Source organism: Manis javanica, chromosome 8, assembly GCF_040802235.1.
Source record: "Manis javanica isolate MJ-LG chromosome 8, MJ_LKY, whole genome shotgun sequence".
NCBI classification, from domain to species: domain Eukaryota; kingdom Metazoa; phylum Chordata; class Mammalia; order Pholidota; family Manidae; genus Manis; species Manis javanica.
The window spans coordinates 120,626,845-120,643,478 of NC_133163.1; the positions used below are offsets into that span (position 1 = coordinate 120,626,845).

The 16,634-nt window shown below is 37.0% G+C and overlaps 1 protein-coding gene across 6 annotated transcripts in view; it reads left to right on the forward strand.

Annotated features, from left to right (window-relative positions):
• Window positions 1–16,634, forward strand: part of BBS4 (Bardet-Biedl syndrome 4) — a 103,262-nt gene that overhangs the window by 41,665 nt on the left and 44,963 nt on the right. For all 6 annotated transcript variants that reach the window (XM_037010107.2, XM_037010102.2, XM_037010104.2 and 3 more), the window contains exons 3-6: window positions 8,012–8,091; window positions 10,155–10,218; window positions 11,423–11,534; window positions 12,473–12,545. In XM_037010107.2, the coding sequence (XP_036866002.2) occupies window positions 8,012–8,091; window positions 10,155–10,218; window positions 11,423–11,534; window positions 12,473–12,545 (329 nt within the window). The remainder of the gene's footprint in view (window positions 1–8,011; window positions 8,092–10,154; window positions 10,219–11,422; window positions 11,535–12,472; window positions 12,546–16,634) is intronic.

Genomic DNA, 16,634 nt, shown 5'->3' on the forward strand with positions numbered 1-16,634 from the left:
GGGTGCATCTGTCTTCTTCAAACTGGGCTCCTGCATTCTTAGGGTAAGTTCTTAGGAGTGGAATTCCTGGGTCAAATGGTATTTCTATTTTGAGTTTTATTTTTTTTTCTTCCCATCCCCTACATAAGGGGCCATCTCATTCACCACTGTATCCTCAGCACCTACACAATTCCTGACATACACTGCAGGGGCTCAGTAAATGTTGGTTGAATATGCATGTTTGTGCATAATGTTATATATCTCAACTAATACAATTTTTTTTGTAGATCACTTGCCCTCTCACTGCAGTATTTTTTTTTTTTTTGGTATCATTAATCTACAATTACATGGGGAACGTAATGTTTACTAGAATACCCCCATCACCAAGTCCTCCCACATACAGCATCAAAATTCTTAATCCTTGACTTCTTTACAACCCTGGAATTGTGTTTTTCAGTCCCTTGAGTCTTCCACACTTGTGTGTGGTCTCTCTGCACTTTGGTGTAGTGTAACACAGGCTATCTGTCTAGGACAGAAAATTGGTGGTGGGCTTTGACAGAAAAGTCTGAGTTCTCCTAGTTCACATTCCAAATGGCTTAATACCAACCTGATTGGTCCCATCAATCCAGAGTTGTTGACCAGGGTAGATACTCAGAAAGTAAAAACTGACTGCTTTAATATGATCAGTGGCTGCGACAGCTGGCATGAAAATTATGGCAGCGATCTTAGGATTTTTTGTTGTGGCTGATTTGGAGGATCTCAGATTCTGTGCTTAGTACTGCACCAGGCAATTGTCCTGGAGGAATCAAAGAAATTCTCCAGGAATCCCCTTACCTGATGCTTCATTTGTTATTCAACAAATATCTAGAGACCTGGGAGAAATGTGAAAGCTAAAGTTTAGAGAGAAAGCTCCTGAGGCAGGCTTAAGTGGTAATCACTTCAATTGTCAAATTAGCTTTGACTAATCCCATTTCACAGGCTGTTTTAGAACCCACTTTTTCCTACTTAATATAATGAAAATATTTTCCCTCTTCTGAAAGTATTCTTCCTTTATGTCATTTCTAATGGCTGCACAGCACTCCATGTTATGCATGTCTTTTGGTTTAACCAATTGGAAAAATACATGCTGTTTTAATTTTTCCATTATAGATATTCCATGTGGCAAAATCTTTTGGGATATCCATGATTATTTCTCTGAGATAAACTTCGAAAATTTCTGTGTCAGCATATGTGTATCTGAAAATGTTTTAAAATGGATTGCTTAATTACACTCCAGAAAGTACCAATTTATGCTCTTTCTTGATATGTATAAGTATATATATTCCTCTGTCACACCTTTACTACATAGGGTATTAACATTTGTTAAAAAGCAGTTTGTCAATTTGATTAATAAAAATAATATTTCACCACTGCAAAAAAAAATAGGGAAAAGAACACTTCTTTCACAAAAGAAATGACCAATAAGTAAATGAAAAGATGTTCAACATAACTAGTTATCTAAATAATGTGAATTTAAGTCACAATAAGGTACTATAACATATTCACCAGCATGTCTAATATGAAAAAGACTGACAGTACCAAATGTACCATTTAGCTTTTGGCATATTTTATTTAACATAATGTTTTGAGATTTATACATGTTACTATTATATATCACTAATTTGTTCTTTTATTTTTGAAAAGTGCTGCCTAGTATCCAATTGTGTGAATATGCCAGTTTAGCTTTTCTGTTGATGAACATGTGTGTTGTTTCCAGTTTTTCACTATTATATAAAAGCTTATATGAACATTATTTACATGTGTGTGTGTGGCATGTGTTTTCATTTCTTTATAGTAAGTACCTAGGGAGTGAAATTGCTGGGACAAATGTAAAGTGTATGTTTCATCATATGAGAGACTTTCAAACTGTTTTCCAAGGTGGTTGTACAGTTCTACCCTAGTAGCAACAATTATGAGAGTTCTGGAGGCTGTAAACTCTTATTAATGTTTGGTACTGTCAGTCTTTTTCATATTAGACATACTGGTGAATATGTTATAGTATCTTATTGTGACTTTAATTCACATTATTTAGATGACTAGTTATGTTGAACACCTTTTCATTTACTTATTGGTCATTGAATATTTCTTTTCTGAAAGAAGTATTCTTTTCCCTATTTTTAAATTGAATTGTTTTCTTGTTCATTTTTTAGGAAATCTTTACATATTCAGGATACAATCCTTTGTCTATTATATGTATTGTGAATTTTTGTCCCCATCCTGTGCTTTACCTTTTCACTTTCTTAATGTATCTTTTGATGATCAGAAGTTTTAATTTTGGTGAAGGCCGATTCATTAATATTTTTCTTTTATGGTTAATGCCTTTTGTGTCTTGTCTAGGAAATCTGGCCCTTACTCTCAGACTGAGTTGCATGCCCTCTTCCCTCCTCTTCTGCATTGGTATAGCAGAAATAAATTTTTGACTGAGGTGTTTAATTTGATTCTTGACACTTCTTACCTGACATGGAGCATACATGCAGAAAAGTGCATAAATCATAATTATACAGCTCAGTACATTTTTACGAAGGGAACATGTTCATATAATCATCATCGTGTTTAAGATGCAGAACACCATCAGCATACCAGAAGCCTTCCTCCTGTCCTCTCCAGTCATTAACCACTCTTTCCAAAGGTGGTTACTTGTATCTAACTTACATCATGTAGGCCCATTTTGCCTTCTTCTGAACCTAATAGAAATGGAATAGTTCAGTATGTAGTTCTTAATATCTTTTGGTATTTTTCATTGTTATATAGTATTCCTTTGTGCAGCTATACCCTAATTTACTTAATTTACTTTTGATGAATATTTGGGACACTTTCATTTTGAGATGCTATATTTGAGTTACTTTAATTTTGAGATGTTATGCATAATGCCACCATGAAGTCTTGTACTTGGTTTTTGGGTACACATATGTACCTAGGAGCAGGATTGCTGGGTCACCAGGAAGGATATATTTAGCTTCAGTAGATATAAGCAGTTTCCAAATATATTTAATATAATCTACTTTGTATACATGTACACATGTACATTTGGCCAAATACTTATATACATGATGTAACCACCAAATTCCTTAGAAAATATTCAAGAAATTATTTACCTCTAATGAAAAGGAGGACTTTAGAGGGTCTTTTACTTAATACTCTCTGTACCCTTTCAATTTTGTTTTACTGTAGATATGTATTTAAAAAAACCCAATGAATTATTTTCTTTTAATTTGTAAATCTTGCTACTTTAACATATTGAAAGTCCTTCTCTCCTTTTATTTTTAATAATAGAAAAACTTGAAAATCAGTATTAATTTTCTGTTGCTAAGTTATGTCTAGTTGACAGCCCAAACACTTAAGTTTGAAAATTGGAAAGTTCTTCACAACTGGCAGAAACTTGCTGTAGTTTAATGAAGAACCTTGGAGATGCGGATTATAGTCTTGCCTCTTCCATTAATTGGCTATTGAATGTGGGCAGATTACTTAACCTCTGGAGTCTTAACGTCCTCATCTGTAATGTTGGAATAGTCCCTGAATTGCATGAATCACTAGCCTCATGGAACATTCAGTGGTATAATATAGATACATATCAAATATATATATATATAAATAAATTACATATTATATACATTTATATCATCTAGGTAATCATATATAAATAAATGTGAAATTATATATATAAAAATACATATGGGGAATACACACATATACCTAGGTACCCCTAAAAAGAATAAAATGTAATTAAGTATTAAGTTTCAATATTAGTAAGTAAAATAATTTTAAATACTCTAGAATATATAGTGAAACTATAATTGATCTTTTTTCATGACTTCTTTCTTCCTCATCCCACTGCAAGCTCATAAGAAGCAAACAAGTTGAATAGCAAATAATTTAATAATAATAATAATAATAATAATAATAAAAGCCATTTTCTAGCATATGTCCTTGGGTGAGTACTGATTCAGTTGTCTCCTCTTCCTCCATCATCATTTCTGTACCTGAGCAGAGATGGTGTTTCTGCTGATCCTGGACCTTTTGCCCGCAGATCCAGTTCTCACCCTTCCTTCTCTGCTGTGCATTGTGAGGAGCTGACCCTGGCAGGCTTCCTTCCTTCCCAGGCTCCTGGGTCAGCAGGTTCTGGCTGGATTAGGAAGTTGGGGGACCTGGCAGGAGATGGGAGGGCAGAAGGGAGGGGGAGCAGGGCTAGCCCCTCACTCTCTCTGCTTGGGAAATTGGAAGACTAGTGGTCCGTGGAAGCATCTCATCTGTTGCTTCCGCCAGTCGGCGCGTCTTGTTTTCAGCTTCCTCCAGGTGACTCCAGCCTTGGATACTGGTAGCAAGACCTTTTTTCCTTTTTCCTGTAGCCTGGAGGTGGTAGTGGCTTTTTGCTCCCAAGCTAACCTCTGATTTTCCTGTGTTGAGCCTCTCTCATTTCGTCCGTGACCTGTTCACTGCATCAAACTCCCTCGGTTTTAGATCTTCAGGTGGTTTCCGTGTTTCCTCATTACACCCCGACTAATACAGAGCTGAAATTGGTAGTAATAAAATTGTCTTATGTTTACATTCTTTTCAAGATATATCCTTTGATGTCCCAAGTAATATATCAAGGTAGAAAAGTATTATAATTTTTCTTAAAACTTGAGGAAATTAACATTTATTGAATGATCACTTCCTTTTTTCCCACAGTTTTCTAGTGGAAATTATAGGGGGAAAATGGAAGCCCAGAGAAGTTGAATAACTTGCTCTAGGTCCCATAGAAGGCTAGTACCGAATCAAAACTAGAAGTCTCCATACAAAAAGTCTGTGTGCTGCACATCTGCTAGTCCTGGAAGAGATCCTTTATCAGAGTGTTCATTTATAATGTGCTTACAAAAGCCTTAGTCATTTTAGAAAATTTTTCAACTGAAAACTCAAAGCATAATAATTTTCTACTTAGCCTTCATATATCCAGCTTGCTATTCCATGACTTAATCAAAGTTTAATGTAAAGGTTTGAGTCAGGGCTATTCCAAGGACACTTGGCACCTAGGATGAATGTTTCTTTGGTCATGGAATTGTTTAAGGTGTAAGTCTGTCATATCCTTAGAGGAGGAAAGGAGGAGAATAGATGTCACAAAAGAGTGGAATGGGGGCACGAGAAGAGAAGGACCAAGGGGGTATTGTTGCCAGTTTGCCAGCCTTCCACCCCTACTGCCTCCATGATGGTGGAGGGGCAGTGTGCGAGCTGGGATAGGAATAAGGTGGTCATACATCCGCTGAAAGGCTTTACCTTGTCTTCACCGATGATGGTGGGGGGGGGGTGAGGTGATGGGGGGCAGTGTGGGAGCAAGGTCTTTTTTACAGTCAGCTGAAAGGCATTACTTTGCCTTTCTCATGAGCAGGCCACCTGACCTCTGTGGTAATACAGGCTTATAAGGTGTCGCTTTGGTGAGGACCACCATGCTCTGCTGTAGAATGGAGGACTTTACTTTGCACTTACATGCTATCTTTTTTAGAGGATCTTTCAAATAGGTAATTCTCATAATACTTGTGAAAGCATATAAGAACCAGTATCCCTGTCTGTAAGGGGAATTGGAGTGAGCAATGATTTGGAATATAAGAAATTCGACTTACACATTTACAGATCAAATTCTAAATTCAGGCTTCATAAACTAGGGTTTTCTGAGGCATTCAGAATTCCTTCATCTTTAAAAATTAATAATGATAATAAAAATAACAGCAATAGCTAAATGCTTCTTTTGGCCTTACTATGTACCAGACACTATTTGAACCTCTTTATATATGTTGTCATTGATCTTCACAACTCTGTGACAATACTCTATTCCCTTAGCTTCCTATTTAAAAATGTAATCCCTTGCCCTGTACTACCTGTCCCTCTTCCCTGCTTTTTTCCATAGAAAAATGTTGCTCATAAGTATATATAACTTGTTTGATTATCACTTATTTCTTGTGCTAGTACTCTCCATTCTCACTGTCCCCCATATCCCTAGGGCCTAGAACAGTCCCCGGCACATGATAGGTACTCTGTGAATATTTGTTGAATGCATGAATGAATGAATGAGCCTCTATTTTATAGATGAGGAAACAGTAAATTTAGATCACACAGTTGGTAATAGGATGATTATGGAACCCTGAAATGATTTCTAAAGTCTTTGATGATTCTACCGTTCTTATAGCTTTTAGATGAACTATATCTCCAGGAATGTGAAATGACGTTTAAGCATTTGGGTTTGTGGTACCTTCCTTCTAATCCAGAGGCTCCATTTCATGAGCCTCTGGGCAATTGAGCTACTTTACAAGTTGAACATTGTTTTTCTCCATTCTTCGCCTAGGGAATGCAAAAAATCACTCCTCTTCTATTGTGAAATTTTAGTAATAGGCAAGACTCAAATTTGCATTTTATAATCTTTTAGGCTATAGAAGCAATGATGTTTAGTGATATTGTAAATCCAAAGGGTTCAGTGTCTCCTTCACTTTTACTCTTTCTTCTTAGAGGGTAGGTGACAGAGGGAGAGGCCATGCAACTGAGACTTGGTCAAAGATTTCTCAGTAAGCCACCTGTCCCAGAACTATTCATCTTGGTGTATTTATTTTCACACTTGTATCTGCATGTACACACCCACATACAAGCCCTTAAACTCGGTGATTTGTATGGCCTTTTGTAGGAATTTTACTTCTGGAAGTGGTTAGACAGAAAATGAATGGCCAAGATCTGATGATTGATGGGGCTTGGGGAAGAGAAGGAAGAAAACAAAGGTCACCAAAGAATTTCAGATAGGCCCGTGCTGAATAGAAGAGGGGTGGTCCCGTGCCGAGAATGTAGGTAATTGGAAGATAAAGAGCCACTTGCTGAACACCTCATCTTTTTTTTTGTTTTTTCATGTGGCATATAAAATCATATCCATATTTTCTGTCATAATTTTATCTTATAAATTGCATTCATGTTTCCTATTCTTGGGGAGGAAAAGGAAGCATTATTTCTTAATTTTTGTGCTCTGGCAACATTAATTATGGGCTCCAGCTTTTCTGTCCTGTCATATTGTGGACATAAAAGTCTTAGGTTTTCTGTTGCTGTATCTCCTAAGGTTCTGGAATGGAGTGTTTACAAATGAATACAAGTCATTTCCCTCTCTTTCCTTGCTGTACCCTTTCTTTTACATTTTCAAAAATCAGGGGATATCTTAAGCATGTCTTAAAGTGCATTAAAAATACAAACATTGATGTACTCACTGGCCAAATTTAATAAAACAATTCAGCCATGTATACTTTAGAACTTTTTTTTTTGAGAAATAAAGCATTAAAGAGCTGAAGTCTCCTTTTTGTCTTTTCCTATTCCCGTTGCTCCATCTCCCTTCCTTGGGATCACCACTGTTCTGAGGTTGATGTGAATCCTTCTCCTCCTTGTTTCCATGAAAAAGTAATTCCATAATGAATTTTTACCTGTATTTTAAACTTTTGCATTCAAAGAGGTAGTAATTCATTTTATAGTTTATCATTTTCAATGACTCATAGATTTTTTAAAATTCCTGGGCAATAGTATAGTATTTTTTACATTTGAGCTATCTCTAAGACTGTATTTAACTATTTGTGGTTCTCTATCCGATGTGATACACTATATTTATAAATAAAACGTGTGTGTGTGTTTATTTTTTTTTTAGAACATTCCTGAAATATTCCTTACAAAGTCTTCTTGTTCACCTTCCATAAACCAGGGCCGTGGGGAGAGGGAGGAGACAGAATGATTTTTTTTTTTTCAGGCTAAGTTAGCATTTGAGACACTGACATTATAAGCCACAAAAACTGAAGAGAAGCATATATTCGGTGTTTGATACAGAACAAATCTCTCTTGGTTTAATCTGTAAGTTTTGATGCACTATATTCTTAGGGTTGGCAGCATGAGGAATTCAATGTGATGACTGCAATGTGCTGTGGTCAGTTTAGACATGAGGACAATGCTAAAGGAGAAAAATCTAACAATGACTGTCATTTATTTTGTTAAAATATGCTACCAGCTCCAGAGTTCCCTATTTTGGAGAAGCAGAACTGGCTGATACATCTCCACTATATCCGTAAGGATTATGAAGCATGCAAGGTGAGAGGTCGCGATGACCGAGAAAACGCGGGGCTGGTTGGATTGGGTGGCTAACAGTGTCTGCCGCGTGGAGTTTGTGGCAGTTTATATCCCACTAATAATGTGTGAATTCCTCTCTCCCTACAGTTTATATATTGATTAGCTTTTGCTATGATAATGCTGCTCAAAAAAAAAAAACAACCCCATGTTTCAGTGGCCTCCAACAACACACATTTATTTATTGCTCAGGGGCTTTCAGATTGGCTGTGGGCCAGCTGGGTTCACTAAAAGTCATGGGTCATGTTCAGGTGTGTTCCATGTGTCTTCTCATTTCAAGACCAGGCTGATGGGGTAGCCCCTCTCTGGGGCTTGGTGCAGTAGTGGAGGGCAGATGTTCAACACAGCATAGTACTTAATTTTTTGATCCCTGAATAGGTGAAAAATGGTATTTCTCTTGAGTTTTATAATTCTCTTACTATGGTGAACTTGCTCATCTTTGTATATTTAAAACCATTTGTATTTCTTTTTTTCTAAATGTCTGTATCTTTGGTAACATACAGTATATTATATACTACATACTATAGTATAAACTGTATATACTGTACTATACTACATATATATATGTCATATATACATATATATAATTCTTGCTGGCAAACATCAGTATTAGTATACAACATATATCCTTGGTATTGTCTTTTTTGGCATACGGAGCTTTGTAATGCTTCTAAGGTTGTATTTTTAAATTTATATCTGTAGCACCTGTATCTATGGCAATGCATAGAACTAGCAATGTTTAGTACAAATACGAATCTTGATTCGTTTCTTTCTTTTCTTCTGTGATATTGTCCTTTTGTTGTTTCCCTTTTCCTTTTTTGACCACTTTCTCTGTTTCCTTTTTTTGGCTTCTCTTGTTCTGCTTATTTCTTAAGAGTTGGGGCTATTCCTAGGTCCTATCCTTGATCCCTTCCTTCTCTCTTCATTCCATATACTTCCTCCTGAACTTTAGACTACTCTGATACCTACTGAATGTTTCATAGGCATTTCAAATTCACCTTTTCTGTAACTGAATTTATCTGCTTCCTTTCAAACCCATCCCTTCTGTTCCCCTGTCTTGGGGACAGGTACCATCCTTCACCCAGCTGTCTGTGTCAGAATACCCTGACTCACTTTCCCTAATACAGTATAGATAGTCATCAGGTTCTGGAGATGCTTCTCTTAATATCTCTTGAAATTGTCCACCTTTTCCCCTCTCCATGTCCCCATCATTTTTATTTAAGTTACCACAAGAATTCTTAGAGTTCTTAAACATTGCCTCTCTAATCTTGTCTCCTTTCCACCTGTTTTCAACAGTGCTCCAAAAATGATTTTTCTGTAGATCAAATATAATTAGTTTACTTCCCATGTCAAACTGCCCAAATTTTCCCATTGCTCTCAATCTTTTTAGCATGGCATTCAAAGCCCTTCTCTTTCTGACTCTCCTCACCACCTCAGCTTCTCTACCCGCTGCCAGCACAGGATTTGAAACTGTTTACTCTGACAAGCCTTCCCTTACACTCTGGTCTCCTATGTAGCACCCTAGGCTCAGCCCATCAGAGTGGAAAGACAGAGCCTGTATTTTGCTCGTCAGAGAGCCCCTAGCATCTATAATGGTGCTTGGAAATCTTTTCTTATTTTTCTTAGCTTACCCAGTTAGATCCTAGATAGGGAATGGCAAACTTTTTCCTGTATGGGGCCAGATAGTAAGTATCTTAGGCCACATATAGTCTCTGTCTCATATTCTTCATCTTCTCTTATTTTTTAAATAACTCTTTAAAAATGTAAAACTGCTCTTAGCCTGAGAGCTGTACAGAAATAGGCTATGTAGGTCAGATTTGGCATGTGGCCTCTAGTTTGCTGACCCCTGTTCTGGAATAAATAATCATAACAAGAGAGCTGAGATTTAAAAAAATTCCAAATAATTGCTTCATTAGTAATTATGAGTATCCCACATTTCTTAAAATATGCTCCTTGTCTGTGTCTACCTATTCTTAAAAACACTTTAAGACACTTCTCCACTACTCACAAGTATTCTTCTTTTTCAGGCTGTTATCAGAGAACAGCTTCAGGAGACTCAGGGGTTATGTGAATATGCTATTTATGTCCAAGGTAAGACATGTATTTCTTCTGTTCTTGTTAGAGGATTGAACTGTTTACTTAGGTTCTGGTAAAAGAGTGAAACAACTTAGGAAATACTTAAATTTAAGTAGATGTTCCACAAAGGTCTTACTCAATATTACTGTTTTTTTGAGATTGGCCCATAATTCTTATGCTGGATTTGACCTCAGAAATGACTTGTTCTGTTAAAAAAAAAATTTGTACATTCCTTCACCCTTTTTCTAGTTTCTGGCTAGTGTTTTCTAGAATGAATGTTAGGGTCCCTGCCTCATGCAGCAGTTTAGGCCTAGAAGAGGTTTTTGGAAGGGTTCCTGGTATTCAGGCTCAAAGAGATGAGAAAAGGCTTACCTTATTTCTTGTAAGGTGAGCCAGGATGAAGGAAAGAAGCCTAGACAAAAAAGCAGATAATAAGTGAAATTCAACAGAAACCAAATATAGGAACTGAAATAATGACTGAAATTTTACTCATTAGTGCCAAAAGTAGCATTCTTAGATTTTCCAGGGGCTTTCTTTTTGACTCTTTGTTGTAAATGAATGGCTTTGTTACCATTCATTTGTAGTCTTAAGATTAATATAGAATTTTCTGACATAATTGGCAAGATGTTGACACGTCTAGGATATCATGGCAAAAAAATGCTCTATTCTAAATATCACAAGTTCCAGACATTCAGTGCTAATACTTAAGTGTGTAAATTTTTCTGAAAACTTAGGCCTAGGGAAAATTATTGATTCTGATTGATTGTATACTGAAAACTAAGTCTGAAACATTACTGTATTCTTTGGCAGAATATTCTTGTTGGACTTAGGTTATTGATTGCACTTGCCCCATTTGAGTATACACTTTGAAAACTTACCAGGTGAAAGTCAGAATTATCATAATAAATAGAGCATCTCATGGGGAAGTCCAAGAATGTTCTTATTATGATGAGTTTATGGAATAATTTACAAGGCATCTGATTATGTGGTGGATGCTGGGAGTGGAGAAGTAAGTGGGTTTGAGTTACCTTATTAGGAAAGATTTTAGCTTGTTAACAGCTTTGCTACTTGTTTTAGAACATCTGAAATTATATCTGACTGTATTAAAGATAACAACTGTCCAAAGAATTTCCCTCTTTTCTAAGTTTTTTGATACCAGGCTCCATTCCATTCTTCCCAGAACACGATTTTATTTTCTGTATTTTCTTTTTCTTGGCAGCACTGATATTTCGCCTGGAAGGAAATATCCAAGAATCACTAGAACTCTTTCAGACATGCGCTGTTCTGAGCCCTCAGTGTGCTGATAACCTCAAGCAGGTGGCCAGATCTTTGTGAGTATTGGCAGCCTGGAGGCGCTTGGGCACTCACCGAAAACCATGTAAAGTGTTTTCTCAAGCAGAAGCTGCTCTGGCAGCCTGATCAGCCTGATACATAGAGGGAAAGTTGCTTAGCAGGTATAATTCACTTTAAAGAACGTGAATTACTTTTGAAATTTGAAAAAATGAGAAAACTAGTATAAAGGAACTGTAAATATACAATGTCAAACATTGTACATTCTGGTTTGATGATGAACACTGATGTTTATCATATAAATTGTGACTTCTGACCTCATCCCTAATCTTAGTGGCAACCCATGGGATTTTTCTTATCTACTGTTTCAACACTTAGCATACTTGACACACAGTAGATTGAGCAAATGCCTTGAAGGCTCCTAGATGCAAGCAACCTCTGAAGTCTTTATAAGCTGTCATGTACACTAATACCTTTGTATTTGATACTCCAGAGTATTAAAGTGTTCCATGCTGTTCCTGTCCCCACTTTCTTAACTACGTTGTCATTCATGCCTGTACTGGTTTAAGTGGAGCCGGGTTTTCCCCTGTCTCTCCAGAATCAGTATCTAGAAAACAGACTCAGGCTTGGGAGGGAAGGGCATGTCCCTAATGGATGCTGATGATAAATGATGGTAGCTTTTGCTTAACTGGCATATATTTCACTTCTTTCTTCTTTGGTCTACATGCTGTGGAAAAAAAATTTAGAAGATGGTGTAGAATGGGACCAATGCCCCAGAATAACTACCAGTGCAGTCCCTACCAAGAAAGCTTCCATTGTTGGTATAGAGCAGCCTTACTGCCAAACCAGCACAACCAGTTCATTAGGGAAGAGGCTTCCAGACTTCTCTGCTGGATGGAATCTGAGTCAAATGCAGGACTAGTGGGGTTAGTCTTGTAAAAGCTTTGAGTTAATTATAGAAAATATATTTCTTTCACAGATTTCTTTTGGGAAAACATAAAGCTGCCATTGAAGTATATAATGAAGCAGCTAAACTTAACCAGAAAGACTGGGTATGTAGGGAAATTAAAGTTCTTTGTTATTAGTAATATGCTAATGCTTCCATTTATCATATGGTTTTTTTTGTTATTGCTGAATTCTTACATGCCAGGGATGTTTTTATTTTATCCTCAGACTTGATTGATGATTTGGGTAGATATGAGATATAAAAAAAGTCATGTATCCTTATAACTTATTAGACATTGCTGTTTCTGGCAATCACAGCAGTCTGTAGCCAGTCCGATTCTTGTTGATAAACCCACTTTGTGCTCTAGAAGCTTTGAGTTATCCAGTTATCACTGGAATTCTGAAATGTCAGTCATAGTTGTCTAGATGTGTTTCTTTTTATTTTCCCCTTGACTGTGGAACACTCAGTTGGCTCTTTCACTCTGAAGACCTTTGCCTTTCCTTGGCTCAGGGACATTTTATTTGAGTAGTTCTTTGTTTATTTTTCTCTGTGTCAGTTATGGATTGTGATTAACTACAACAAAAAATTTGACTAAACGTTGGCTTTGCAAATTAAGGATTTACTTTTTTGCTCATGAAATAGGAAGTCCAGGTAAGTAGTTGCCAACATTGATTTGATAGTCTAGCGATGTCAAGGCTGCAGTTTTTTCTTCATGGTTACAAGATATTAGCTGCAGCTCTAACATCACACCATCATTCTAGCAACAGAGAGAAAAGACATAGCCTATATCAGGATGGTACAACCTTCCCAGAAATCTCCAACAGGCTTCCACTTATACATCAACTACCCCTTTTATAAGGAAGACTGGTAAGTGTAGTTTTTAAGTAGGACACATTGCCTCTCTAAACAAGACTAAGATTCTTTTGGTGAGGAAAAGGAGGGGACTGGATTTAACCAGTAGCATATGCCACACTGTTTTTCGCTCTGTCAGACATTTTCTGTGCCTATTCTCCATGTCTCTTAACTTGCCTCTCATATTTTCCACCACCTCCTTTCTGCTACATATTCAGAGACATTTCCTTAATCTTAACTTCCTGATCATTTTGATTTTACCTGTTCACATTCTGTTATTTATCCTATCCATTCGATGTTTTTTATTTCAGTAATTTTAAATTTCCAAGAAGTTTGTCTTTTCTTTTTCTCTTTATAGACTCTGTGTTTTGACTCCTGAAGTTCTGTTCTGCTTTCCAGAATTCTTTTTTCCTCTTCTCTTAATTTTGGTTCTTCTTTCTCATAATGTTCTGTTTTTTTTTTTCTAAAATAGCTGATGATTCTTAGAAAAACTTATCTGGGAATTAATGATTAGTTTGATTAATATAGACAGCATGGGTTTTGATACAGTTCTTTTTTTTTTTTTTTGAGAGGGCGTCTCTCATTTTTATTGATCAAATGGCTGTTAACAACAATAAAACTCTGAATAGGGGACTCAATGCTCAATGCACAATCATTAATCCACCCCAAGCCTAATTCTCATCAGTCTCCAATCTGAAGCACAACGAACAAGTTCTTACATGGTGAACAAATTCTTACATAGTGAGTAAGTTCTTACATGGTGAACAGTACAAGGGCAGTCATCACAGAAACTTTCGGCTTTGATCACGCATCATGAACTATAAACAATCAGGTCAAATATGAATATTTGTTTGATTTTTATACTTCATTTATATGTGAATCCCACATTTCTCCCCCATTATTATTATTATTATTATTTTTAATAAAATGCTGAAGTGGTAGGTAGATGCAAGATAAAGGTAGAAAACATAGTTTAGTGCTGTAAGAGGGCAAATGTAGATGATCAGGTGTGTACCTGTAGACTAAGTGTTAATCCAAGCTAGACAAGGGCAGCAGAACATCCACGGATGCAGAAGATTTCTCTCAAAACAGTGGGGGTGAGGTTCTAAGCCTCACCTCTGTTGATCCCCAATTTCTTACCTGATGGCCCCCTGTGACTGTGCCTGTCTTAGGTTGTTCCTCCCTTGAGGAATCTTACCCGTCTCTGGCTAACCAGTCATCTTCCGGGGCCATACAGGGAAATGTAAAGTTGGTAAGTGAGAGAGAAGCCATATTGTTTGAAAAGGTTAGTTTTTTACTTCTTTGCATATTTATGCCCTGTGGCTTCTATGCCCAGCCTTTGTCTTGAGGTATCTTTACCACTTGGAAGAATTATGATACTTGGTAAACTCGATATGAGGCACGAATTCTATTTAAGGGTTGTAATTAGGAAGGAAGAAGAAAAGCTAAAGAAGTAGCAGACGGAAGAAAACATGGGAAGATTGATTATTTCTTTGACATATCTTCTTGTAGAGTAACTTAAGCATGTATATGTTTTAAACTACTAATTAAATTGTGCACACTCATTAACATAATAGGAACACAGTTACATAACCAAAGCAGACCTATAATTACCAGCCATCTTCAGTGAAACCAAGAAACCAGTTAGGCATCCTAGGCATTTGTGAAAATTTATCTTTGATATGATGGATATTGTCCAACTGAACTTGAACAGTCTGAGAGAAATCAGACAAGTTAAAACAACCCATTCCTGGAATCTGTTCACTTCCCATATGTTCTTTTAACAGTAGATAGTCTGTAGTTGTAAGATTTTGGAGCGCTACAACTTGCACTTCTCCTAATTCTTGGTTGAGTTCCGACAGTATAGATCCAGTCAAATTTGTTGTTTTACTGTATGCACAGGCCAGCTTAGATATCTCCTTCTTCATTTCCGTGGCAAGTCTAGGAACCGGTGGGGTGAATGCAGCTACAACTGTAACAGCACCAGGATCTTTGTTGAGGTTTTTTGATGATCATCTTCTGGTGTGACAAAGAGTGCTGATGTTGGAAGTTCTTCTTCATATCATATCTTAGTTCATTTTCTGGATAGCCCAATTAGGCTTTGATCCTCTGTATAAACACAAACAGACCCTTTGCTCACACTTTGATATGCCCTTCATACCATTGTGTAGAACTCATTGGAGGTCACCACACAGGAACTGCTTTTTTGTTGTTGTTAAGAGAAAGGAACATTATCAGAAAAATGTACCTCCATAGTCGATCATCTGACACCCTTCAAGTGATCAAAATTAAGGATATTTAGAGCATATATTAATTGTTGATTTACAGTTAGTTTTATCCTATCAGGGAGTAATCCCCCTTTTCTTTCTTTCTTTTTTTTTTTTTTTTCATTAATCTACACTTACATGAAGAGTATTATGTTTACTAGGCTCTCCCCAATACCAGGTCCCCCCTATAAACCCCTTTATAGTCACTGTCCATCAGCATAGCAAAATGTTGTAGAATCACTACTTGTCTTCTCTGTGTTGTACAGCCCTCCCGTTTCTCCCCCCCATTATGCATGCTAATCTTAATACCCCCTTCCTCTCCCCCCTCTTATCCCTCCCTACCCACCCATCCTCCCCAGTCCCTTTTCCTTTGGTACCTGTTAGTCCATTCTTGGGTTCTGTGGTTCCGCTGCTGTTTTGTTCCTTCAGTTTTTCCTTTGTTGTTATACTCCACAGATGAGTGAAATCATTTGGTATTTCTCTTTCTCTGCTTGGCTTATTTCCCTGAGCATAATACCCTTCAGCTCCATCCATGTTGCTGCAAATGGTAGAATTTGCCCTCTTCTTATTGCTGAGTAATATTCCATTGTGTATATGTACCACATCTTCTTTATCCATTCATCTATCGATGGACATTTAGGTTGCTTCCAATTCTTGGCTATTGTAAATAGTGCTGCAATAAACATAGGGGTGCATGTGTCTTTCTCAAACTTGAGTGCTGCATTCTTAGGGTAAATTCCCAGGAGTGGAATTCCTGGGTCAAATGGTAAGTCAGTTTTGAGCATTTTGAGGAACCTCCATACTGCTTTCCACAATGGTTGAACTAATTTACATTCCCACCAGCAGTGTAGGAGGGTTCCCCTTTCTCCACAGCCTTGCCAACATTTGTTGTTTGTCTTTTGGATGGTAGCCATCCTTACTGGTGTGAGGTGATACCTCATTGTAGTTTTAATTTGCATTTCTCTGATAATTAGTGATCTGGAGCATCTTTTCATGTGTCTGTTGGCCATCTGTATTTCTTTTTTGGAGAACTGTGTTCAGTTCCTCTGCCCATTTTTTAATTGGGTTATTTGTTT